This window comes from Athene cunicularia, assembly GCF_003259725.1.
Source record: "Athene cunicularia isolate RWA chromosome 14 unlocalized genomic scaffold, athCun1 chr14_part1, whole genome shotgun sequence".
NCBI classification, from domain to species: domain Eukaryota; kingdom Metazoa; phylum Chordata; class Aves; order Strigiformes; family Strigidae; genus Athene; species Athene cunicularia.
In genome coordinates this window covers 11,814,351-11,839,750 of record NW_020799118.1, presented here as the reverse complement: position 1 = coordinate 11,839,750, position 25,400 = coordinate 11,814,351, and the positions used below count along the sequence as shown (strand labels likewise).

Below are 25,400 nucleotides of genomic sequence, written 5' to 3'. Positions count from 1 at the left end.
TGGCATGGGTACGTGAGCTGAAGAGGCCTGCGTGCTGCTCCTGGCTTTGCTGCTAGCCTGCTTGCTGGCCTTGGTGACACTGGTCCTTTCTGTGCTTCCTTTTCTCCATTTTTTTAAATGGCAAGAAGCATACTAATCTTGTTTTCTAAAGTACTGAGAGACCTAAGGATGAAAAACCACTATGCAGGACTGGGTGGTAGCTATTCACAAGTAACAGGGAAAATACAGCTTCAATAATGTGAATGTGACCTTTTAAAAAGGACAGGGTTCTCAGTGACCCGGCTACGGAGCTGCCGCTCCAGCACCTGTCTGCAATGATGCAAACAGTGCTTTCATGGCATCCTGGCAAATAAAGTAAAATTTACTTCTTGTTTAGAAAGCAGAAGCTGAAGAACCTGGTGGAAACACACCCAAAAATGTTGGTTTTGAAGCATTTTTAAGGCATCTGTATGCCTATGATAGACTTGGAGGTGCTTACTGGAAATAGGGTGTGCTGCTGAGGTTTCAGGGCTGAAATATAGAGGTAGTTGTGTATTTGTAGTAGTGCTGGTTAGAAGAGGGCTCTGCAGTTCCCTAGCCCGACATCCCACTCAAATTTTGGGCCATCACCAGTGCTGGGACCAGGTGAGTGTGGCTGTTTGTAGCCCAGCCATGAAAACCTTTATGGTGGAGGTTCTGACTGGAGAAGGCAGCTTCAGGCCCTGAGTTGTGCTGCTGGTACCCTTTGTGTTAAGCAGGTGTCCTGTCCTGCAAACAGGGAAAATGCCACTGCCTTGCTCCTTTATCTCGCTGCCTGCGGTGCGAGGCTGCGGACCGTTTCTGCTCAGGGTGTCCTGCAAGAGGAGGGTGCATTCCTGCCCAAAGCTGGCCAACTCGGCACTGCTGGGCAGCATGTCCTCTCTGTGAAATGTGGCTTGGGTTTTGGCTTTTTTAAACTGCGGAATTATACTTTTAAAATGTCTACTATTTTATCCTGTATTACAATATTTTGGAGATGGTAATGACTAGTTCCTTGGAGGGGGTATAGATAAAAGTGCGTAGTATGCATCTGAACTGATTTCTTCATTTTGCTGTCCTGGCTGCAAAGTCTGTTCACTGCAGAGGAGGTTAAGTAGAATTATTGAGGAGGAATTTATACTGCTTTGTGTACTAGCAAACAGGATTTTACAGCAGACCCACCATCTTCTTCCAACTTACAGATCAGTAAATATTTAATAATACTGATTCCTCTGTGCTTTAATAATGAGATGAATACTTCTCAACAATAAGACCTCCTTTCTCATTTCAATGATCAAATTGTGTTTGGAGTTCCCATATGTATTCAGCTGCTCTGTAATAGCAGGAATTGAGAGCTATAAGCTGACAGAGCATAAAATGGAAACCTACTGTTCAGGTTGCAGTGATTCCTCTGACCTCCTAATCCAGTTTGGGAGCCTCCAGCCGGCTCATTGTGCCTCTCTGAGAACAGGTGGGGGTAGCAAGTTTTAGTCCCAAAAGCCTGATCCTGTGAAGGAACCTTATCCCTGTCATTCTCTCTTCAGTTTGAGAGCAGGTGGCATATCCTGGAATTTGTACCAAGCCCTCACTGAAGAGGGAATGTGGTGTAAATTAGGGAAGTCTTTTCTTTAAAATAGATTGTGGCAAGAAAGTGTGCTCTGTAGACATGACTTCTTTCCGTGCTGGTTCATAGTGCAGGCACAGAACATTCACTTATGTGATGCCCTGCCAGGGGTGCAGCTTCCTTCTGATGTGCCAACAACATAGACACTGTGGAAGTGAGCTCAGAGCATCTCTGGTCCCTGTCAAGTTGTGCCTCAGCTTGACGAGACCCAGGGAATTAAAGGTGTGATGCTGGGTGTCTCCATTTCAGCTGTGCAGCTCACTGCATGGTTCAGCTCCTCAACTAGGCTGTCAGGTCTGATGCCCATAATATTGACTGTTCCCCTTGGTGTTTGTCTTTCTGCAGTGCAGTGTGGTGTGACTTCATGGCATTAAGTGCGATAGGGGATGGCTTTAATGACATCAACTGGTCCATTTGAGATGCAGGTTTATGTGGTGATGCCCTGTGGCCACTCAGGCAAGTGGCTTTTGCTCCTCTCACCAGTAGATGGTGGCAGAAACACCGCTATGGGAGTTGATGCATCAGTTTTTTGACTTCTTGGAAACGGGAGAAGATCCACATATAGGGAGAGTTTGAGTCCTGAGTGGACAGAATTGCATCTCCCTCTGCCCTGCCCCTTTCTGTGATTGCATAGCTATAAGCGTTTTCGTGTCCTCTCTGGAGAGGCCTCTTGGGCCTGATTGCATTCTTCAGTTGGCTTAATTTTCGAAACAGAAGAAAACAGAAATATGTCTACTTTTAGGCACTGAGAAGGTGGTACAGAAAAATACCCTCGTGAACCAACTGTGCTGGGAGAACCAGGAGAACTCCCAAAATGATCTAGCAGCTTAGTCTTGGGAAAGCCCCATCAGGGTGCTGTTGAATTTGCCTTACTCTCTCCTGCTTTTATTTTGTGTTCTAGTTCCTCATGTGAGCCTGAATGCCATGCCTGGACATTGACACTTTCGGAGACAGCTGTTTAAAATGGCAGAGAGAGGTGGAAAGGAAGAAGTAATTAACTTGAATAGCTTCCGCAGTCACAGAGGGAAAGGTGAGTAATGGCTCGTGCATATTTTCAAAACTCTCTTTGTAAAACTCTGCTTACAAGGAGCAAGATTCATAGACACTAAACTTGTGAGAACGCTGTTAACAGGAACCTGCTAGTGGTCTGTTCTGCCGTGTCATACATGGTGCTCTTACACTTAATGCACAGCCACCTACAGGAAAATTTCTCATTTTATGCAGACCTGCAAAATGTTTGGCTCTTGTCTTTCTCATGTTGTACCGCCTTAAGGCAGATTGCTCACTTCTTGGGAACACCATGTAGAGGTATTTCAGCAGATCTGAGGGACTTGCGGTATTCCACCCTTCTGAAGACCTCACAGGAGAGAGGCTGGCTCTGCAGTTGGATCCTCGCAGGGCTGTATGCGTTGACACCTGTTCCTCCAAGAGTGGAATTCAAAATGATGCTTTCTGTGTGTGCCTGAAAAGTGGTAAATGAATACTCAGGAGTACTTACGCTAAAGCACAAGCCAAAACATTGTGTTAAATCACAGAGAAATCATGGCTGTACGCTGTCTCTGCAGCACAGAAATGCTGTTTCTGGCTTGAGTGTCTCTCCTGCATTCTAGCAGCTGTGTTCAGTAGCATCAATATTCCACTGTTGAGAAGCCTTGAGGGACAAGGTTGTCATCTCATAGCAGGATATTTTCTGCACCCACAGCCAGGGGCCCTGTCTCAGTCTTGCATAAGAGGCCGAATTGCACAGAGAACTCTATCTCTCCTCTAGAATGCACTGCACATCAATGAAAGAAAATGTGTTGTCCCTGAGATACTGAAAATTAAGGACTTCACTGCAAAAATTAGGAAGTACTTCCTACATGGCTTATGAAGAATAATTTTTGTGGCAGCTTGACTTGTGCTGAAGTTTGGGATAGAAGAACCTCTGTGTGCAAGTGTCAGAGTGGCTGTTTCCTCCATGTGCCATTGTGGTGAGCTGTAGTCTGTGCAGGTGTTGTGCTCAGAGGGCCCAGGGATGTAGGAGTGGCTGTTAACAGTAACTTGCAGAGGAACCAGTGACCTTTGAGCGCTTCTTCCCTGTTGCTGTAATGCAAATGTGGAGATTGCTTTTTCCAATGTTTTGGTGATTCTGCCCTGTAATTTCAATTATTTACCTTTAGCAAATAGCTAAGTTTACTTACTTTACTGCAGACTGGATAAACCGCAGGGATGAAGGTCTTATCACAATATCAGATTCATCGGATGAAGAATTACCTTTGTTTCAGGAAATGCCAGCAGAACAGCAGCGTGAGGAGGATGACGATGATGTAGTCATCTTGGCAGAGGTAATTTTTCATTCTTGTACTGCCTTGCTTTATTCATGGCCTTTATAGCCAATTTGTGCAAATATCTGATGCATTCCTTCGAGAGTCCTATCCAGTTACAGTAATTTACTTAGGATGTCCGAAATGAATGTTGAAATGACGGCATTTTTCTGGCTTTAAGTGTTTAATCATATCTTGGGCACAGGAGGGGAAAACTAGACTGTTAAACTGCATTGTATTTAAAGTTCTACTTAACTTTATGGAAGCTACAGCCTTCGTTATCTGCCTAAATCCAGAGAGAGGGAGCACTTTGTAAAGAGGACTTGATATTCCTTAGAAGGCAGTTTTTCAAAATATGCCTTGTTTGACCTTGTATACTTTGTATTCCTCTATGCTATCTGGATTCTTGTTGGACTGTTTCAGGCACTGATATTTTTGTGATTCTACAAAAGCAGCCCACCTGATAAATCTCTCTCCACTGGCAGAGGCAGTCACACAGAGGAGGGCCAAAGGTTTTAGCTTACCCTGAACATTTTAAGTGTATAATTTCATATCTAAGATATATTAAGAATATATTCCACTTCTCTATTAAATTAACCAGAGACGTTGAGAAAACCAGTAACAAAGCTGACCTTTCTGTTTTAGTTGAAAACAGTAGCAGAGAATATTCAGACTCTCTTGGCATACAGCAGTCTGTCTGCCAGAGGCAAGAAGAAGGCTAGAGATTAATACTTTGAGCTTTGGTTCCTGCCTGTTTAAATAAATTGGTGAGAATGCAAATATGCCATCAGTTAGTTCCTCCTTCCCAGACTATTGTACTGGGAGGGAAGTGAGGACTGAGGTAAGTTTAGGAAATTACTCCAGTCTGAAAGTTCTCTGATTCCCCATTCTGCTACATGTTCTCCTAGCACCTGGGGACAGACTGAGGATGGAGTTCAGTGAAACAAAGATATGTGAGTTGCAGTTTTATGCCATATTAAGCACCTTGATAAACAGACTTGTCATCTGTTTCCCATCAGAAATTTGATTAGATGCAAAAGATTATCTGGAGCAAGGATTCTGACATGCAGACAAGAATTCCTACTTACTTTTGTCTGTCGTCTTTTTAGACCCCAAAGCATCAGCAGCTTCTGCGTCCTAATGTCATCAGACCTGCTGCTCTGTGGCAGGGTGCAAACACTGTGGGAGAAGGAGGATCTAGAAGTGCTGTTGAGCCCTTGAGGAGCATATACCAGCAAGATGAGGTCTCAACTCTGCTGTGCCAGGGAGACCAGTATAATCACACAGTAGAGAGCAGTGCTGGACCAAGCAAGGATGAGAATATGAACTTTGCCTTGCAGCAGCCTGGACCTTCTGAGCTTAATGGCCCCAGGTTTGAATCTACAAGTAACCAGGAGCCTGGCCCAAGTTTGCTTCCATCAAAAAAGACAAGTCCACCACCTGTTGTTAACAGAAAAATCATTAGTCTGGAGAACACAGATCTTCCACCACAACAGGAAGAAAAGGTAGAAGCCCAGGGACAGCAAGAAGAGGATTTGGAGCCAGAACAAAACCTTGGAGGAACACCTGCTGCAGCTACCACAGACGGGGAGATTCACGAGAACAACCAGCTGGATCACCCCCACTTCCAGCCGTTGGAAGGCGAGCCCCATGCTGTGGCAAATGGTTGTGCTCCTCAGCAAGGGCAGCCTGAAGCAGAGCCAGGATCTTTGAGGGCATATGGAGAGGAGGCTCCTGGGCCAGCCTTCCCCCGTCCTGAACCACAGCAGGATGGGATTCCAGGGCCTGCTTCGCCCCAGCCAGCACATCCACCAGAAGAAACGGGTCAGCAGGCAGCGATTGACAATGAACAGCCAGGCCCAGCATTCCCCACACAGGGTTCTCATGAATTTGGCACTAGTAATGTGCCAGAACAGGATGCTGCTGGACAGGCCCTAGACCTCACTGCGCTGCTCATCAGAGAGACAGTAAGTATTCCCAGGGCTTGTTTGCCTTCTGTGTGCATGTTATTTTCAGACAGGTTTTTCAAGGTATGTAGTGTTTCACATGCTCTTTGACTTCAGCTGCGAATCCTCTTCATTTTGGCTGAGACTCAGCTGTGCACCGTGTGAGGAGCATGCAGTGAACTGTCTTGGAAAACTTTGGTTTAAAAAACTAACCCCAACACTGTGGCAGAAGTGATGAGAGGATGCAGATCTCAAGGGCACTGTTTGCTTTGGGGTGGGCTCTTGGCCAGAGAGATTTAGCAGAACTGATTGTAGTGTCTCAAGGGCATGGTGAGGTAAAATCATAGGGATCGGTTCCTTAAAGGCTCGCACCCTCTCAGTTCTGCTAGTTTGTTTTTGTCTGACTGATTCCTAACCCAACTCTATAGAGTTGGTTTAGGAACGGATGTAGAGCTATATCAGTGAAACTGAGACTAAACACTGGCAGAGGGATAAAGGGTGGGGTAGAGAAAGCTTAGAGACATGCAGCTGAGGGCCATGGCTGCCTTCAGCTGACTCTCCTAATATAGTTTGGTCCATGGCCATGTTAAAGCTACCATGGTGGTCAGGGGTAATGTTTGCCCTTGCAGTGTGGATTTCCAAGCAGTAGCACTGAGGGAATACTGGATAAGCAGCATGAAGGCTCATGTATGTTAACTTCACACACTCCTTTCTGACTCTGCATGTGAAATATAGCATGAACAGCACTAGCTGCAAGAACTGAACAGCCAAGGAGGGTATTCCTTAACCTTTGGTATATTCAGCAGTTTGTGCAACATGGTGTATTTGTAAAAGAAAACAAATGTGCTGATGCTTCACATGTCTGTTTTCCTCTCCAGTGCACATTCCTCCCCTTGATTGCTAGGGAGGAAGAGTATCTCTTGATGCCTTATGAAATGTTTTTTTGCGAACAAGCATATTTTACTGCCTCTTGTCTTGCACCCCCACTCCCATCTTTTCCAAGTCTTCCCTCCGCATCCTGTGTCTGATTTTATTTGGGAAAACTGGGGTTGCTTTATATGCTTTAAGTAGCAGTCCAACAAAATTCGATTTTTTTCCAAGTAAGACCTTGTTGATCAGTGACTTGACTGGAGATGGGTAGGTAGATATTCTTGCATTGTCCAGTCTTGCAAAGCAAAATATCATATGATGCAGTCGATTGCAATACCTGTACAGAAACCCAACAAGAGAGAGCAGCAAAGGGTGCTCTTTGCTACGTGGCTAATGCTGGGAGGGCTTCCACAGAAATGCCAGTGAAGATTTGTTGTCTGTTCTGACCTAATTGCTAGTGTGTCTGGGTGTTTTGGGTGGGTATATGTATTGTTGGGTTTTTTTCCTTTTGCTTTGGAATGTTGTATTTCAGCACACAATCTGGAACTGCTTAATCTTCTATCTGAAGGTAAATATTAGCTTTTCTTGTGTTGTAGATCGTACCTATGTGCCTGTCTTCTTTCCATCCCGAATCACTCATTAGGCCAGCTGCTTGTGGCATTCACATCACTATACATACTCTTTTTGTGAGAGAGCGCTGTTAGCAATCATCCTGTGGAGCAAAGGAAAGCCAGCGGCTTGCAGTATCCAGGCTGGATGGATATAAATGGTCTCTTGAAATCTATTTTGGTCCTTGTCTCAGGAGCATGCCAAATAATTACCTATAAATCTGTCTTTGGTGCTGTTGCTAGGTTGTGCTACACAGCTCCTCTAATACCTACGTAACCTTTAGCTTTTCCTACTGTAGGAAGCAAGATTCCCAGATGTGAAGAAGGAATATATTGAAGAGCTAATCAGCATCAAGGACTGCTATGACTTAAATGTGTAAGTATAGAGCTAAAAGCCAGAGTACATCATACAGCAGTCTGGCTGCAGTCACATTTCCGTTTCCCTACCTGCTAATGATGCTGTTCTAGAGCATATCCAAGTTGGGAGACAGCACTGCATTGATACTGCCAAAGAGCAGAGAAATGTCTTTTCCCTTCCAATAGAGCTTTTCTTAAATCCTCTCTAATTCTGACATTGTGCTGTAGCTTCTCTGCTTCTAAGATCATTTGCTTATTTAAAGATATTACATATTTCCTCTTAACTATTACTAGGGTTCATAAAAAGGGTGAATATCAGGATTAAGGTGTTTAGATAATGTCTATAACACATGGTACAAAGGTGGATTGGTGAGTTTTGAGTTGGAAAAAATAGTTTCCTACCTGCTCATTTCACTGGCTTTTGTATTTTTCCAGGTACAACTGACTCTGTTTTGGTTTCCCTTATTTAGTGTAATGATGTTGACTTTTATTCTGTTTAGTTCATCAAGTATCAGTGGTACTGTTTGAGTTCTCTCACATCACTTTTTGCAGATAGAATAGAGGAAACACATTTCAGGGCTGCTAGGATTGACTGTAGATATCTGTTGAGGGGCTGATTTTGGTCAAACTGAGCAGAAATTGAGCAAGAAGGGAAATAAAAGGAGTGGAAAATCAGCATTGAGGACTGTTGCTTTCCCAATTAGCAACTCAAGAATACTTTAGCATTCGTTGTGCTTGATAACTCTGGGAGTCATGTTAGAATCAAAAGTTCAAAAAAAAGTCATTAACCTTATTGATAACTTGCATCATCTCCCTACCCTTTGGGGTAAAGCTTGCACAGCTGAAGAGCAAAGGATTGCGTGTGTTGGCACCAGCAACACAGAGGGGAGAATGGTTTGAAGTAAATCACTCATGACTTGTGTCTGATGCTAGGTGGCCCCTCTTTCTTTCTCTCTCTCTCTGCAGCTGTCACTGCTGTCTCAAAGATCTTGAAACTAGTTATTATGTGATACAAGAATGAATAATAGGTGTTGGTTGCCAGAGTATTCACTCTATCTTGTATGAATCCGATGCCCTTTCTGGTTAACTAGGGCACTAATTAAGCATTATTTAAGTGTGTGAGGCTTAGAATAAGTTATTGGACCATAAGTAAGTTAACTGGCAAGGGACTAAGGGTGATCCCATCCGTTGGGCATAGATTTCCTATTCTACTGTCTTTGCCTGTGTTATGAAGTCATGTCTCCAAAGTGGGGCTTCTTGGTCAGAAAGTCATCAGACTGAAACTTCTTCCTTGTGTTTCAAAAGTGCTTGCCCTATAGCAGTGGTGTAGTCAACATGAGAGCAGCTTTCAGGTGCCTGCACCACGTACTTGATGCACCTTGGTGTGGGTGGTTGTGTTGGGAGTGTAGAAGACTGGTAGGGCCATTCCTTGGAGTGATCTGGCCATTGAAGTTAAGCATCTGGCTGCAGGACCCTCTCACAGATTGTGTGAAAAAACTCGTCATTGTGTCCTGCAGGGATTTAGGGAAGCCTGATAGAATTAAATCCCACTATCGGCTTCTATCAGTCTTAATGTGTTCCTTCCCTTTTTGCTCCGAAATCTCTTCTCTCCTATTGTGTGCCACAGACCCAGTGAGATGAAAAGGTGCTTACAGGCTTCCCTGTAGGCCATCTACAGTGTCTGCTCAGCGGTGCGTTACCCACTTACTGGATGATAAAGATTTCTTCTCCATATTTTTATTCCTTTAACCAAACTATCTTTTGAGTTGTCACTGCTTCTTTTGTATGAGAACAAATGGGTCAAAGCACTGGTCAGCCTCGCTGGCAGGGTCTCTTTGATCTCCATGGTATGTCAAGCTGAATCAGGCTTGAAATATAATAAATAAGGGTGGCTGGGTTTGGGCAGGGATGAGGCTTTTAACTGGCTCTGTGTCCTGCGGTGCAGATATTAATGAACCAGTGCTGCAAGTGTGCGTGCATTGCGCGCTGGGACCCACTTAACTAATTGTCATACATTGAAGGTTAACATCTCTGAAAATCCTGGGCATTGAAATGGCAACATGCAGAATAGTTCAAATGTATTCTGACTGTGCCCCAGCTGAAACCCCTGCGTTTGAGCTGCAGTGATTTGAGCTCCTTGAAGTTGCTGTTCTGTTGGATTAAAACAGTTATCTTCTACAAAAGGGATAGCAGGGGGGAGGGCTGGAAGCTATTAAATGCCCAGCGCCAAGATATTTTGTTGTTTTCCGAAATGATGGTCTTAAAACTTTCAACTGATGTGAAAGATAAGATGTGGGAGCTCCTCTTAGCAGGGTATCATCTATTCAGCTTTTGTGTGCAGAAGCATTCACACTCAGTCAAAAGCTTCTGGCTCAATATGTCAATACCTGATTAAACAAAAAGAAATGCCTCTGCTTTGAATGTGAAAGCAGGGCTAAAGTAATCATGCCTTGATAGTGCGTTAATGCTTCAAGCCAGTTCAGATTTCTTAATTAGGGACTGATTTCTGACATCAGGAATGTAAATTAGCTGCAATTATGTCTTTGCTGCAACCTAGCACCTTCTCATTCAAAAAGTTTTACAAATGTTAATTGCTTGTCCTAGCTCCTTTCAGAAGGATATTATTCTACAGCTGGGGAAACTGAGGAACAGCTTATGTTACAGCTGGTTAGTGATGGTTGAGAACAAGCTGTGACAGTCTGATTCAGACAGATAGCCTACAGCAAGCTTCCCTCTGAAAAGGGCTTCTGAAGTATTTGTGGATCTCCAGCAATGGGGTATTCTGAAACTTCTTGCTAGAGTCTTTTCTAAGTTGAAATACTCAGTTAAACTAAATTCACCTGACAGTTATGATTGTGATAGGACCCTCAGGTATGCTGCATTTACAGGCTAGTTATGCATTTTTGTCAGCAGTTTTTAGTGACTAGTTTCTAAATGCTGTTCTGACTAGACCAGTTTCTAGTCGAAGTTGGACAATGCTGGTGTGATTTCAAGCTTTATTATAATGAAATTTATATTTAGAGTACATACTGTATGTAAACATGGCCTAAACATGCTTCTGTCTCTGCTCTAATGTGAAAGTAGTTAGAGACTGGAGGCTTTAATTCCAATTAAAATCTGTAATCTATTGTTGAGGAAGACATCAACCTTTCACAAGTTTTATAAGGGTTTGTATGCTGTTTTTTTCCATAGTTGCATTTGTATTAACCACAGTAGTTGACAGCTAGATTTCAGTTAAAGATGCTAATGTTGTGACTGTTGTTTCTTGTATGGTCTTCATAATGTTAATGCCAGAGCAGCAGAAAGTTAGTACACCCTGACTTGTTGTGCAGGATTTGACATGTGCTCGAAGGAGGTACTGCTTTACATGGTTTTAACCATGGATGTGTGTGGGGAAGTAAGCCTGATTGTTCACCTCTAGCATGGAGAGATGTAGGCTGGTTAGCAGCTCACCCATACAAGCTTCTCATAAGTAAACATACTTATTGAAAGACAGATGTATTTGCTTTTCCTTCTGTAATCATAAAGCCAATCCCTCTACTTAATTCCCAGTCATTTACTTTCAGTTTGCTCTAGTAAAAAGACCTCACTTGGTTCTTACTGGACAAGATGTGACTTGCTTGCCCAGCCTTGTAATTATAGGATACTAAAAGTTGGACAAGCAAGGAATAATGAACCTGAGCTCCCAAATGCTGAAGTAACTATACTTATCGTTTCAGACTTTGTAACTTTCTTCTGGAAAATCCAGATTACCCAAAGAAGGAAGGCAGAATGGTTTTAAATCCCAACAGCAGCCTGCTTGCCAGCCAAGATGAGACAAAGGCAAGTGAGAGTTTCCTCATCTATAGCATGCCTTTCTTCCAGTCTGTTCAACCTGAGTGGACCTTGGGATGTCTGGTCCTATTAGTGCATATTTGTAGAGTGCTTGGTTGAGCCCTGCTTTAGGAGGCCTCTGGGCACATTTAAAATGGCATTAAATAGCAATAGTTAGTTGCCTGCAATATGACTTCCAAGACCTTTCCCATTTTGCTGTTGTACAGCTGCATCCTGTCTGCTCTTTTGCCTTAAGTAAGACCATCTGCTCTGCCCGCCTGTCAGCTGCCCCATCTGAAATGTTCATTTTGATAACTGATACAAGAATTCCGTGGTCGTTCTGTTACATGATGTAGATTCAGCCCTCATGTCTCTCTTGTGTGGCCTTTAGGCATTGCCTTTCAGCCTTCTGACTGAAAACCCCTACAGCTGCTTGATTTTATGCTTTTGAAGTCCATTTGGCAAAAATTTCTCTGAGGTGCTTTGAGTGAAATAGCTGTGTGTGGCCAGAGAGAAATGTTGAACACCACCTTCTACTCTTGGAAGTATCTCTCAACCTCCAGCCCATAAAGTTGTTCACACTTTGCAGTAACTTCAAGGTATCCTCTCCTTGCTGTCTCATGCAGCCATGCACAATGGCTTTAAACAACGTGGCGTGGCTCCTGCTAGGAGCAGAGCTGCAGCGTGGGGCAGCTCAGGGCAGGTTACCTGCACAAGCACATAGACCAGTAGACTTCACACCTGTGCTGAGCTCAAAGCTGATGACTAGATAGGTGCTCAGAACTGGCTGCCGTGTACCCTGAATTTTGGGTGGTCTTGTAGAAGGTCCTGATCACTGAAAGAGTGGATTGGGGTGTTCTTGTGTGTATTTATAGCAGTATTTTTACATATTTTGTGTTTTCTCCCTAGGTGCCTAAAGTGGACTACTTTGACTTTTCCAAACTTGCCCCACTTGATCAGCGATGCTTTATTCAGGCAGCTGACCTCCTTATGGCAGACTTCAAAATGCTGAGCAGCCAAGACATTAAGTGGGCACTACATGAACTCAAGGGACACTATGCAATCACACGAAAGGTTCTCCAGTTCAAGTCCTTTTTCTTTCCTAGGTTTATCTCCTGTGTCTGTGGAGAGCAGTGTGATGTCGTTTGCCTTACTATATCATCTGCTGGAGTGTGGTTATGGGCTTTTTTAAAAAAAACCCAACACCTTTCCTTTTAAGAAGTATTAATCCATTTAGTAGAGACTTGCAGAATTTATTGGCCAGACAGAACACTGCAGGAAGTTTTTACTTTTCTCTGATAAGAGATCTGGGGAAACACTAGCTAGTTGATGGTATGTGATGCATTAAACTGAGAAGCATTTCTGTGTGTTGCTGCTGAAGTGCAGTATAATTGCCAATAAAGCCTAGATATTTAGCTAAATCTTAAAGCATTTAACTGCTGCTATTAGTTAACTACATGTAATTGAAAAGAAGCCTGAGTCTCACTGTCTTGTTTCTTATTATGACTTGTGGAATGAGCCCTATATTCTTCATTAAGAGTTCTACTGTAATAGAGCTGCTTGTTTTAAGTATCAACAAACTGAATGTAAATGTGGTTTGGATCTGCTCTTGCTTGAGCTTCTTTCTCTACTGTTATAGGACTTCACTAAAACAAAAACTCGTCTCTTCACTTGCTTGAGTGAGCACTGAGCATTTGAGCTTCAGTGTTTTGTTTTTTTTAAATAAAAAACCCAACAGCAACAAAAAAAAAATGCCAAACCAGCTCTGTTGTATCAGAGTAGACACTGACTGTATTTGAGTTAATAGCTGAAGTGTTGTGAAGTATTGTTCCAACTATTTTGTTTTTATGGAAAGATTGCTTTATGAGCACATGAAACAACAAGGTGAGCAAAGGCAGGAGGTATACTTCCCTCTGTATGGGGTGTTAGACTTTCCAGTTTTGGATCAGTCTTATGCACATGTTTGTACTGGGCTTTGATTTGAATTATGTGCTTCTGCTTTCTTCCAGGAACAGACAGGATTTAAGTCTGTATGTTGTTTTCTAGGCCTTTTCAGATGCTATCAAAAAATGGCAGGAGCTGTCTCCTGAAACCAGTGGAAAACGAAAAAGGAGGAAAGAAATGAATCAGTATTCATATATAGACTTCAAATTTGAGCAAGGTAAATACCAGGCTGAATGTGTTGTCCTCTCAGCATCGTTATAATAAGCAGAACTGGCTTGCAGCAGAAAGTACTGTTCTTGAAAAGGGGTGTGGTCCCAAAACAGCTATGTTTCTGTCACTGGCATCTATTTTGGAGATATTCTTCATTAGTATCGCTGCTTAGTACAGTGCTCTTCGAGATGCTGAATTTATGTAGCTGGTAGTGTGTGGAGGAAGAAGGATTTAAGCTTTGTTCTGGCAGCTCCATCCCGTTTCATTGTGCCTTTAACTCTGCTTTAGGGGATGTGAAAATTGAGAAGCGCATGTTCTTCCTGGAGAATAAGAGACGGCACTGGAGGTCCTATGACAAGCTCTCCCTTCTCCCACCGGTGCTACTGGAGCAGGAATTCTATGAGCAGAAAGTTAAAGAGATGGCAGAGGTGAGTGGGAGGAGCTACTTTGATCTTGTAGTACAGATTACTTCAACTATTGTAGAGGTTTTGCCCCTAAACATGGAAATCTGCCTTTTAGAGAAATTCAACCGCTGAACAAAATATTGAGTAACTGACTGTTTTTGCCCCTTTACTCCCTGTTAACATGTGTGACTTCCTGAGTAAATAACTTTTGAAGGAAAAAAGCCAAACACAGAGAGACTTTCATATTTACTTAAAGCTGTTTCTTTTGCTAACACTGTTCTCAACCATTTTTGCTGCAAAGTATTAAAAGCTCTACTAATTAATTCTTTCCTCTAATTGTTAGCAAGGCTTCTCTGCCCCTTTAGGGCTTGTAATTACAGCTCAGTGTTGGTGGTGGATAATGACCAGGCCCAAGGCAGTCTGTCCACTCACTGCCTTCCACAAGTTGGCAGTCCCTTGTCTCCAGAATGCCTTGACCTCTGCTGAGGACCCTGTGTTTCAAAGCAGAACCCTGCAACACCCTCTGGTGTGCTGCCTTCCCCTCCTATCTGAGGCTGAATTCACAGCTCTGCACCTACAGTCCTTTCTAAAGTAGCTTCCTAAAGATCCTTGTCTCTTAGGCAGATGGATAGTGTCTCCTTTTAAACACAATGCTGACGTTTCTTGGGGCTTTCTCTGGAGGGGCCCGTTGGGTGAGATCATCTCTGCCCATGGAAACCTGAACCAGCAGCCCTCCATAATACAGAATTTGGTTCTTTGTTCTTGCTGCCTTTGCTTCTCCCATCTGTTGTAGCTGAATCATAAATAGCTTAATGGATTGGAAGGGTGGGCTTAGTGATGTTGTAAGAAGACAGTGAGCCTTTTATGGTGGTTTTAAGTCCTGAGATAATGTAAAAGAGTAGAGGCTGGAAAATTGCTCTATTCTGTAAATACAGATGCACGTGTCTCTCTTGCAGCATGCAGACTTTCTCCTTGCTCTGCAGATGAATGAGGAGCAGTATCAGAAGGTCAGTATCTATGTGGTCCATTGAGTTCAGCTTGTGCATAGACACGGTTTTGCACTTACTACTTCACAGATTCTTTTGGCTTCTGAAATGGAGCTATTCTGAAGCTGCATTTGCAGTGTGCTGCTTTTGCTCAGCTGGCAAAACCTGCACAGTGTGTGTTGGCTTTTAGAAGAGGTAGGCAAGAGCGGAGTCCAACAAGACAGCATTGATGCATGTAGTAATGATCTGTACTAATTCAATCAGCTGCTGCTTCAATCTACACTGGCTGGAACAAACATTGCAGTAGAATAGTACCAGGTTTGCTCTTGCTACCACCATTATGGCTGTTGAAAACAGATTTGCTGTTGTTGGAGCTCTGCCAGTGAAAAGGCCTTCCTCATTTGCAGAAAGAACTCTTTAAAAACCTGAAAATCAGGCCTTTGTCTTTAAACAGAGAAAAGTTCAGCAGCTGTGGATTACCTTTTCCTTCTCCTTACCCATTTCACTTCAAACTTTGGAGAAGATGTTAGACCTCTGAAGAAATGGGCATACTTTTTAACAGTGGCAAGCTTCTCCATCCTGCAGTTTCGAGGCCAAGACAAGGCCTCTCCAGGCAGAAGGGTAAATGTTCCTTTAGACGGCAACAGATCTGCAGACTGTTTTGTTTTTTTTTTTCTTTCCCATATGAATGGTGTGTACTCTGCTGCTTTCCTTCAGTTGTATCTTCCCCAGACCAAGATACCTCTCTGCCTGTGAGCTAAGAATTATTAAACACCATATGTTCTTTTTGGAACCTGTCAAGCAGGACATGTAGATATTAAGTTACTTAAAACTGAGTTTCTGGTTGTGCTTTGTCACTTTGGACCACCAAATGGGATATGTAATGGAATGGTGTATATCTGTTGGTCTTTTTTTAGAATTAATGCTGGCATTGTTTATGGCTTGCAGTTGTATGTGTCTGTATGTTGCTATAGCTATTGATGTTTTGGTGATGATGCTAATACCTCTGTTTATGGCTGCAGGATGGTCAGATGATAGAGTGCCGCTGTTGTTATGGGGAGTTTGCATTTGAAGAGCTAACTCAGTGTGCAGATGGTCACTTGTTTTGCAAGGAGTGCCTAATTAAATATGCTCAGGAGGCAGTCTTTGGCTCTGGGAAGGTAAGAATTTCCCAACTGGATGAGGGGAAACTGGGTAAATTGCTACTGGGAGATCGCATTGCTGTTTGTGTTGTGTTGTTGTTTAAATCAGATGTAACTGCACTTCCCAGGAAATATTTTAATGGAATTGTGTCCTGAAATCCAAATCCAAGAAGTCAGTCTCTCCATCAAGTGAGGCCAACAACTTCACAATGGGATCTTTGCTGAACAGGATTTCAGTTTTGCTAACGTCTATCTTTTGTGCTCTGTGCTAAGCAACTTGGATTATTAGGAAAACTTTCTATGGCATTCATAATAACAACAATAATTTACACTCATCTGGTTTTTGTTTTCTACTTAATAAACCAATGGTATCTGTAGAGAGAATACACTCTTATCTCTGACTTGGCCAGTCTCCTCCTAGCTAAGAGTGTCCTTTATAATATCACTGTGATCCCAACTTAATTTAGGGTTTCTCTGTGATACTACTAACCTTTTTAGTCTCCAGTTTAGCTAGCAATTATCCTGGTACTTAGCTGAGCTATAAAGTCATTAACTTTCTCTGAGGTGTGCATGCTTCTTTGCCTCAAGAAATGATGATAAGACTGTGGGGTGCTTTTGTACTCTAGGATCTATTTTACATGTAAATGTATAAACTGGCAGCTGTATTTTATATGATCATATTGACAAGAATGCAATATTCTGTCTGTAAGCAGAGTGCTGATTCTCAGCAGAGACTGTACAGTAATAATGGGCCACTGTGTGGTCACAGTGGACTTGGAGTGAGTGAACCATGATCCTGGCTGTCAACAGCATCTTCATGCCCATTGTTTGTTTGAGGTCTGATTTGTTCAACTAGTCATCTTCTTTCTGTAGCAAACCCATTCTGTCAGTCATCTGCTGGCTTAAGCCCTTTTCTCTCTAAGCAAGGCTCTTGCCTTAGTTTATTTGGAAATGTCGTGGGTACTGAGTTTTGCTTTTTGCAAGTATCGTACTGAACCTGAGCTCTCTCCTTCCAACCCTAGTCAGAGCTCAGCTGCATGGAAGGCAGTTGCACATGTTCATTCCCCACCAGCGAGCTGGAGAAAGTGCTTCCAGAGAACATCCTCTGTAAATACTATGAGCGGAAAGCTGAGGAGGAGGTGGCTGCTGCCTGTGCGGATGAGCTTGTCAGGTAAGTGTCCAGCAGAGGATGCAAACTGCGCTTACTGTTGTAGAAAATTGTTCCCTGAAACCCTAAATGCATGCTGACTGTGAGATAGGTAGCTTTCAAAGAGCTGTATTATGAATTCAGTCTTCTGCCTTCACAGGTCTGTTTTTATTCAGGTTGGTCTGTCTTTGACTAGGAGCAGATTAAAATTCAATAGACTTGTCTCCCCCAAGACTTGCTTGCCAGCTCTGTGCTGATCCTCTAAATTACATGGTCAAAAGCAGTGCTGAGCATATAATATTTTGACTGCAAACAAGGAAGTGATCGAAGAAATATGAGTAAAAAGGCAGCAGTCAGCACATCCTGTCGGCAGGCGTTTGGTTGGCAGCCTTATTAAGTACTGCATAGCTCTTTGACTAAATCCGCTTTCAGCGAAGATTTCTTTGGCACTTTGCATTAATGACATCTTATTTTGGGCTGCAGGTGTCCATTCTGTAACTTCCCAGCTCTACTGGACAATGATGTGAAGCGGTTCAGCTGTCCTAATCCCCGCTGCAGAAAGGTAATTGGGGGATATTTTGCCATTTGTTCTCTTCTGAAGTGTTGGGCAGGAGAGCTGGGAGGACAACTTACACTTCCTAGTAGCAGGTGAATGAATATCTAATGTGACTGCATGGGACAGCAGTCAAAGTATTTGCTGGATCCTACTGACATTCTATAACAGTGTGTGTCTGGACAGATTAATTTCAGGGCACTGTTGATAAAGACAGCAGTATTCCTTTCTTTCCTTTTAAGATGTTGGCTAAAAAAGCTTATGTATGCTACAGGTTGCTGTCTTGTACATACAGAAATGTTTTAAGTGAACAGGGAGCTTGAGTGTTCAAAAGGCATAAAACCAAACTGTAATCCTTTAGCTAATGAAACTTCAGGAAAATGAGCTGAAGCAACCTTATGGGCTATCCTTAAGAGAAACAGCATCTGCATTTTTCTCTTATTCTGTTGCCTGAATAGAGATTCAGTTGGAAGCGACCAAAAAAAAAACCCAACTTGTTGGAATAGCTTACTGAAATGTGAGCCATTCAAAGGGCAGAAGATCTTTGTGCTTCTCTCAAAGTTTGTTAATAGCCATAACGGGAGAATCATCAGGCCCAATGGGGGGATGGAGTGGGGAAAACTTGTTGCTTCTGCACCATCTGTTCTGGGGAAAAATAGAAGCATAGAAATGTGTTTTCCAGTCTCCTGAATGTATGCAGAACCTTGCTTGTATCTGATGCCAGTGAGCCGAAGCCAGCACAGTATCAGTGTTTAGTGCTGAAGCTACAAGGCATCTTGCGTAACTTTAGCCACAACAATGAAATCTCGTGCAATATTCAGGGAACTGCCTGTCCCCTAGCAGAGATTTCTGCTAATCACTGAAATTCCTCTTGAGTGCATTAACCTTATGGTTGTAGCTGCCATAGCTTTGGGTTCTTGTATTGATATGATACCACCATTTGCCTGTTTTGAGAAAGTAATAGGAAGTCAAATTCTCTTGTCTGGAAAAATTGAAGTTGCCAGCAGTGAACTTTGCGTTCTGTAATGAGAATTGAACTTACTGGCAGGGGAAGGCTGCTTATGAAAGATGCACAATTCCATTTTAGTTCTCTAAACTCCAGATATGTTTTGCTAACATCAACCTCTAGCATTTGGGGGGGAAAAAAAAGTGATTCTGATGGATCATCCAAGTGTCATGAGCAAGGAGGCTTGCTAGTCGCTAGGTGGCAATGTTGATTCACGTTTAAATAATTATTTTTTTTGCAAAAGCCGAATTGTTTTCAAAATGTACATATGTCAGCACCATAGAACAAAATTCAGACTCGAAGAACATGAACGCTTCTATGTGCAAAACGAATTGAAATTGCTTTTTTTTTTTTTCTAAAATGTGTGATGCGGCACAGTAACTGTGGTAAGAGGGCTCAGTGCTGAAATGTTCCTTTCCTTCTGGTTTGCTGTTTCATTTCCTTCCTAGAGTAGTGCCTGTCCCCCCTCCCTGGGGTTGCAGCATTCCAGTGGGCTGGATTTCTAGTTTCCTGGACAGCTTGTGTTGATTCATTAGCTGAAAATCTGCTGAGTAGCTTTGTGCTCTTCTTAGAAGTCTTGAATGACTTGAGGATTTTAAGTTGAGGGTGAGGAATTCAGATAGCAGGATGTGGTGTTGTCTCACAGCATCAACTGCAGTGGTTCTTCATATTCTTACTATCTTGTCTCTCTCCAGAATGAATAATTTCGGTTAATGCTCTTGCTTGCAGAAAACTGTTGCCCTTAGGGAGGAAAGGGCTAATCTAGGGAATGCTACAGAGGTTGGAGAGGATTCATTGGCTTTGCTAGCAGTGCCTCTGGCAGCCTCGGTGGTGGTGATGATTGATCCTGGAAGGAGCCCCACTCTGGTTGGAAGGACTGCACTTGCACAGCTGAACCTAAAGGGAGGAGAAGTGTAGAAAGGTCAAAATGTGCCTCTCCTGAAACCCTGAGACTCTTCCAGGGTGGGGAGAGGAGGACCAGATGGTGGACCCATGCTTCATCACCTGGATCCTTTGTCTTGCTTTGAGAGTTCATGTTGATATTCTCAGGCTTTCCTTTAAGTCTTGCAGAGAGGTTGGTTCATATTTGGGCTATCTATGGATGTATTGTAAGTGTATGTTGGGCTCAATAATAAGAGCAGCTCTAGGCATACCCAGGTCACTGCTTATGCATCTCACCTGTAGTTGCAGTCACTTGCACCTTGCAGGGACTAACATGTAGCTAATGGTAACCTGAGCAATGGGCAGAGCTGCCGAGAGCATGCAGATGAGCCCACACCATCTGCCAGGGCCACTGTGGCTCCAGCTGTGTGGCGTGAAGTTTGGCTCCTAGTTAGGTGGCCAGGGCTTAGAGTGAAGGAAAAGCTTAATTAACTAAGGAAAAATGTTGCGCAAGCCACCCGATGGATGCGCGCGTGTGTGTGTGTGTGTGTGTGTGTTTTGAGTTTTTGCTCTGTAACAGCTCGCTGACCATGCCTGGAGCAGGCTTCCTGGTGAGAGCAGGGTTTGCCAACCTGCTTTGTCAACCTCCATCTTACTCTGCTTAGGGATCCCTGTGTGGAAGCAGCTCTTGAATTTCTCCTCTCTAATCATGCGTGTTTCTCCTCCCTGTGCTCTGACACACCAAACCAAAGCTGGCAGTTCTCATAAACTAGGAAGGGCACATGTTGCTTCTTGACTTGTGCAGCACTGGGAAGTGAGCGTGCACTTTTGCACATTGGGGGAAGTACTGTTTCCCACCAGCAAAGGAAGTCCATCCTTCCTGCCCTGCCTCCCTCCTCCCAAGACCCCATAGTGTTGGTGAAGACAAGGCTTTTGTTCCCAGGCTGCTTACTGCTGTCCCCGGCACCATGTTGCGGGTGGGGGAGATGGTCTCCCCGCTTTGCAGTCTCAGCACAAAGCACTGCAGGGCTTTCAGCCAGAAAAGAGATGGGGAGGTGAAAGCTGCTGTTGCCATGGAAATAATGCATGCAGGGAGCAGCGCTGTCCCTCTGGTGCTGGGGAGCTCAAAACCCTCGACACTCATTTCCTAGCCAGACCACATTGCAGGGACTTGATTGTCCAGGACTTTTTCCTTAAAACTCCTTTGTATAGCTTAATTGTTGTTACTTTATTGTACGGCTGTTGCCTGCCCTGGCGCTGATGAGACGCAGAGAGGGGATGCTGTATAGTTGTGCAGTGCTAAATTGCATTGCCCTCAGCTGGGGCAGCTGCCCCCCTCTCTTGTTCAGGGCTCCTCAGTGCATCCTGGTAGTGAGACCGAGTTTAGGGACTGAGTTTGCCCACTGGCCATCGGAACTGTCACACTGGAAAAATGAGCATTGATGTGCCTCTGTCAGGTGGATAAAATCTTCACTCTTTTGCTTTACTTTTTTTTTTCTCTCTGGACACAGCAATCCTCGTGTGTACTTTTAATGTGCAGGATTTGGTATTTTAGAGGACTTCTTTTCAAGCTGCTCGAACATCTCGGGATTGATTTCAAGGTGCTGGCTAGAAACAGATGCATGCACCCAGCTGCTTTTAACCTTCATTTTCTGTTGGAAACAAGACAAGTTTAAGCTTGTACAGAGCTCTGCCTAGCAAGCTGTGTCTGAACATGGCTTCTCTTAGCAGGGTGCTAACACTGCTTCCACAACCTGTGTTAATAAGCATAAGTCGCGTTGTATGGTTTGCAGCAACTCTGATGTGAGTGGCCTTGCTGAAATAAATTGTTGCACGATCAACAAGACTTAAAAGTTACAGCAGGAGCTAAGGGGTGTATGGCACTGCCTGTGATCTCTGTACCTGAGGGGTAATGGGGCACACACCTGCTTGTGATTCAGAGGTGGGTAATGCTTCAGCCACCTATGATCCAGTTACAAGTATTTTATAAGGTGTAAGGGGAAATGTTTGTGTAATCAAGTACCCAGCAGCCTGGGCTGTGTCCAGGATGACAGAGCCTTCCAAGGATGTCATCCAACATATACCACAGGGCCCATTACTTCTCTGCTAGAGGCTGGCCCATTGCTGCCCGGAGCTGCCCTGCCTGACTCCAGATGTGCTGCGGTTTTGGGCTTAAACTGTATCAAGATTTGTCACTGGCAGGGTGTGTGTGCAACACAAAAAAAAAAAAAAAAAAAAAAAATTTCTGGTTGGAGAAATTGAGCTTGTCCCAAATGCCTCGGAATAGGATGTGCATATGGAGAATTACTTAATTCTCCTTGTTTTGCAACATGTTTTCCCAGCTGTTGAAGTCTGCTGTCTCATTCAGCTTCCTGACAGCAGTGCAAACATTTTGAAAGTCCCATGGCCCCGTCTCATTCTCTGTTCAGCCGTCCTTATTGCTGTTCTCTGTATGCTTCTCCTTGAGCCTATTTATTTAGATTTGATTGTTACTTAGAGCTTAGTCCCGCAGCTTTAGTGGAGAGCAGAGCCAAAGGTGGCACTCGCTTATGGCAGACCCCTGTAATTGCTTTCTGGTGGCAATGACCTCAAGAACCAACTCCTGCATTTAAATTCCCTTTCTCCTGTGTCTTTGTGAATACGGCTTAGCAGAATTGGTTGAGATGAGGAAGAAAGGGAAATGCAGTGTGAAGGACTTCGTTAAGGGTCTTACTGGGGGGGTTGGGAATGGAGCACTAGTGCCTGCATACACCTTTGTCCAGAGGCCTGTCTCCTGCTTGTCCAGGCTGGCAGAAGAATCTAAGCCGTCTTTTCATGACTCTGCCATCTTCCTCCTCAGCACTGCATCCCTGAAACGTCCTGCTCTGGAGCTCTCAGCTTTCTCGTCCAGCTCAGTGCCTTCGCTGCGCCCTTTTTAAACGCGCGGTGCGCATGGGAACACGCTCCCCTCTATTACTGCCAAAACCACAACAAATGGCAAGTTTCCGTCTGTCATCTCAGCTCGGCTCTGAGGCACTCGGCGGCTGGGCAGGCGATTTTCATTTTTCTTCCATAAAAGGACATTGAAACTCGTCTGCAGCGGCGGAGCTCTGCGCCGCAGGCAGGGCGAGCGGCGATGCTATCGAGGGCAGCGCCTGCAGTGCTGCAGCAGGAGCGCCGGTGATTTCCGTATCGCTCCTCAAAGGGATGGGCAGGAGGGGAGGGATCAAGGCCAAAGGTGGGGTTGAGGTCACTGTAGGCAGCAGATAACACCCCAGTAGATTTTATTGCCAAGTCCTAAAGGGAGATAGATAACAGGAGAGTGCTCCTGGTACAGCAAAGCCTTAAAAGTACAGTCCTCTGTAGGAAGACTATGCGTGTGCTAAACCACATGGTCCTTCCCATTGAGGCACGTAGGGTCAAAGTTGCATGGCGAGTGCTGAGATCTTCTCATCCCCAGCTTTATGCTGGGCAAGCTACTTAACTTTTGTGGGGGGCTGCAAGGGGAACAAAAGAAATCCACATGCCAGGGGCTATCCTTGCTTCCCAGGGAGCTGGATGGTGCATGCCCACAGTTTGCTTCCAGGCTGAGAGAGATCATCTAGGAAAGCTGGGGACCAGGAGTGAGTTGTTCACCTTGGACATGTTCCTGTAGTTTGCTTTTTGGTGTGTGCTTGGTCTGGTCTAGGAGCAGCTACAGGAATTGAAAATTGAGTGGTACCAGCAGTAGCTTGCTCCTAAATGCCCCATTCCAGAGAGGAGGCATGATGATCAGCCCAGAATCACCCTTTGCCTTCTCTATAGACCTGCCACCCTTCCTTGGGACATATAGGAAGGGTCTGTAAGAGCTCTGAGAATATCTCAAGTTAATTGCTGTGGTGGGGTGGAGAGAATCCATCAGTGGGAGCCCAGGTGCTACTGCTTTTACAAGGTCAAGTCTATTTATGCAGTGGTATGTGGAAATACTTCACTTGATAAATGAGTCTGACAGAGGAGGAGAGGGCGAAGCCCAGCCTGAAAATGGACCTGAGGAAAGAGGTCAGTTTAAATGGGGTATCTGTCTCTTAGAGGAGAAAAAAAAAAGACCTGCTGAAAGCAAGAACTCAAACTAGTCTCTTTAAAAATAGACTCTGTAAGTCAGTGTAATTTCAAGCAACAAAGCTTACTCCTGTGCTTGCTTTCTCCCTTATATAGCAATATCTATTCAGTGAAAAGGCAATTCTCCCACTGTTTACTGACCAGTGAATACCTCTTTGTCAGGTCCATAAGAGGTAGCAGTGCTGTCTTCCCTTCATAGCTTTGTCCTTTGCTGAGGAAAGATCCAGAGGTAATAAGCTGAACACAACTTCATGTGGGGATGGAAACTTCAGCCTCTGTCTTGTCTCACCTTCTCTCCACAGGCACAGCCTGCCACCATCTAGGCAAAGGAGCCACTGAGAGCAGCTGCAAACCTGTGGTGCTCAGTGCAGACATGCCATGAGAGCATCTTTGGAGATAAGCTGATGGATTCCACGAGAGGTTGAATAAGAGCACCCTGGGTGGGTGGTGTGAAAGGTGTTTGGCTGCCTTGATTGTGGCAAGTTGCTGGAGAGGTCCTGTAGCCAAACTGCTGCTGCTGGAAGGAGCCTCAAAGCTGTAGTTGTGCTAAGGGTGGAGCAGAGAATGAGACCTGCCGTAAGCTTTGCGTTTTCCTCCTTAGGCCCCTTTGAAAAAGGAGTGGTGTACTTCCATTTCATGCAGGGAACAAGAGAGGGAGTAATTTAACATGGTTGCCCTAACACTGGAGAGAAACACTAAACCTCTGTACGGACTGGAGTGCTCAGATTGTTTGATTTGTTTAATTTTTAAACAGCAAAATAACTTGGCCTCTGTCACTTCTCTGTCCTTATAACAGGTAGTAATGCCACCAAGCTGCCCCAGGGCTGCTGTGGGAGCTCAGTGCAGGTACCCTCCATGGCAGCAGGGGCAAGTTTAAGGTTAAAACTCTGCCCAGTGCTACTTGTTTTTGCAGAGCATCGGAACAGAGTTATCACTTCACTGCTGCAGTGGAAATGGAGGTTGGAGAGAATGGAAAAAGGCTATTCCAAAATCAAATTAAAAACATTGTTCTGACCTTAGTCAAAAAGCTACATCTTCCCTCTCTCTTTCCTCCCCCTCACATTCCTGTCGTAGTAGTCACTGATCTCTAACCTCAGCTTCATCTGCCACAGTGAAACACTTTAAAAATGCACTAAAAAATCCCTGCCTTTGTGTACACCTCATCTTGCTGTACCTTAGCTCTTCCAGGGCAGTTATCTTTGGACAGGCGTGAGTCAGCAGTGGAGGTTTTGAATAGTATTGTGTCAGGGCGGTTGATGACTCTCTCCTTCGGGCCAGAGTGGTAAGGTGGCCTAACCTGGCATGTGTAGTGCAAGGAGGTGTTTTGCTTCTCCTTTCTATTTGCACATAAACAGATTTCAGCAGATGACACAGTCATCAGACTTCCTGAGCTAATACAAGACTGCTGCAGACGATGTCCATTTTGGAGGCTGTCAGTAGAGTTTGTTTCCTAATTTGGTCACAGTGTGCTCAGGGCTGGCCTGCTTTCCTTATTTCTTTTCTATTTTTTCTCTTTAAAAACACCCATCCT

The 25,400-nt window shown here is 44.2% G+C and overlaps 1 protein-coding gene across 3 annotated transcripts in view; it reads left to right on the top strand.

Annotated features, from left to right (window-relative positions):
- The window catches only part of RNF216 (ring finger protein 216), a 79,857-nt gene that overhangs the window by 12,653 nt on the left and 41,804 nt on the right, over positions 1 to 25,400 (top strand). For 2 of the 3 annotated variants that reach the window (XM_026859033.1, XM_026859032.1), the window contains exons 2-13: positions 2,523 to 2,651; positions 3,812 to 3,945; positions 5,034 to 5,891; positions 7,648 to 7,724; positions 11,425 to 11,527; positions 12,428 to 12,592; positions 13,565 to 13,679; positions 13,961 to 14,100; positions 15,033 to 15,083; positions 16,085 to 16,222; positions 17,227 to 17,375; positions 17,835 to 17,913. In XM_026859033.1, coding sequence (XP_026714834.1) covers positions 2,585 to 2,651; positions 3,812 to 3,945; positions 5,034 to 5,891; positions 7,648 to 7,724; positions 11,425 to 11,527; positions 12,428 to 12,592; positions 13,565 to 13,679; positions 13,961 to 14,100; positions 15,033 to 15,083; positions 16,085 to 16,222; positions 17,227 to 17,375; positions 17,835 to 17,913 — 2,076 coding nt within the window. In that variant the 5' untranslated portion in view covers positions 2,523 to 2,584. Of the gene's footprint in view, positions 1 to 246; positions 489 to 2,522; positions 2,652 to 3,811; positions 3,946 to 5,033; positions 5,892 to 7,647; positions 7,725 to 11,424; positions 11,528 to 12,427; positions 12,593 to 13,564; positions 13,680 to 13,960; positions 14,101 to 15,032; positions 15,084 to 16,084; positions 16,223 to 17,226; positions 17,376 to 17,834; positions 17,914 to 25,400 lie in introns of those variants that run through there. The other variant, XM_026859031.1, reaches the window with a different exon arrangement.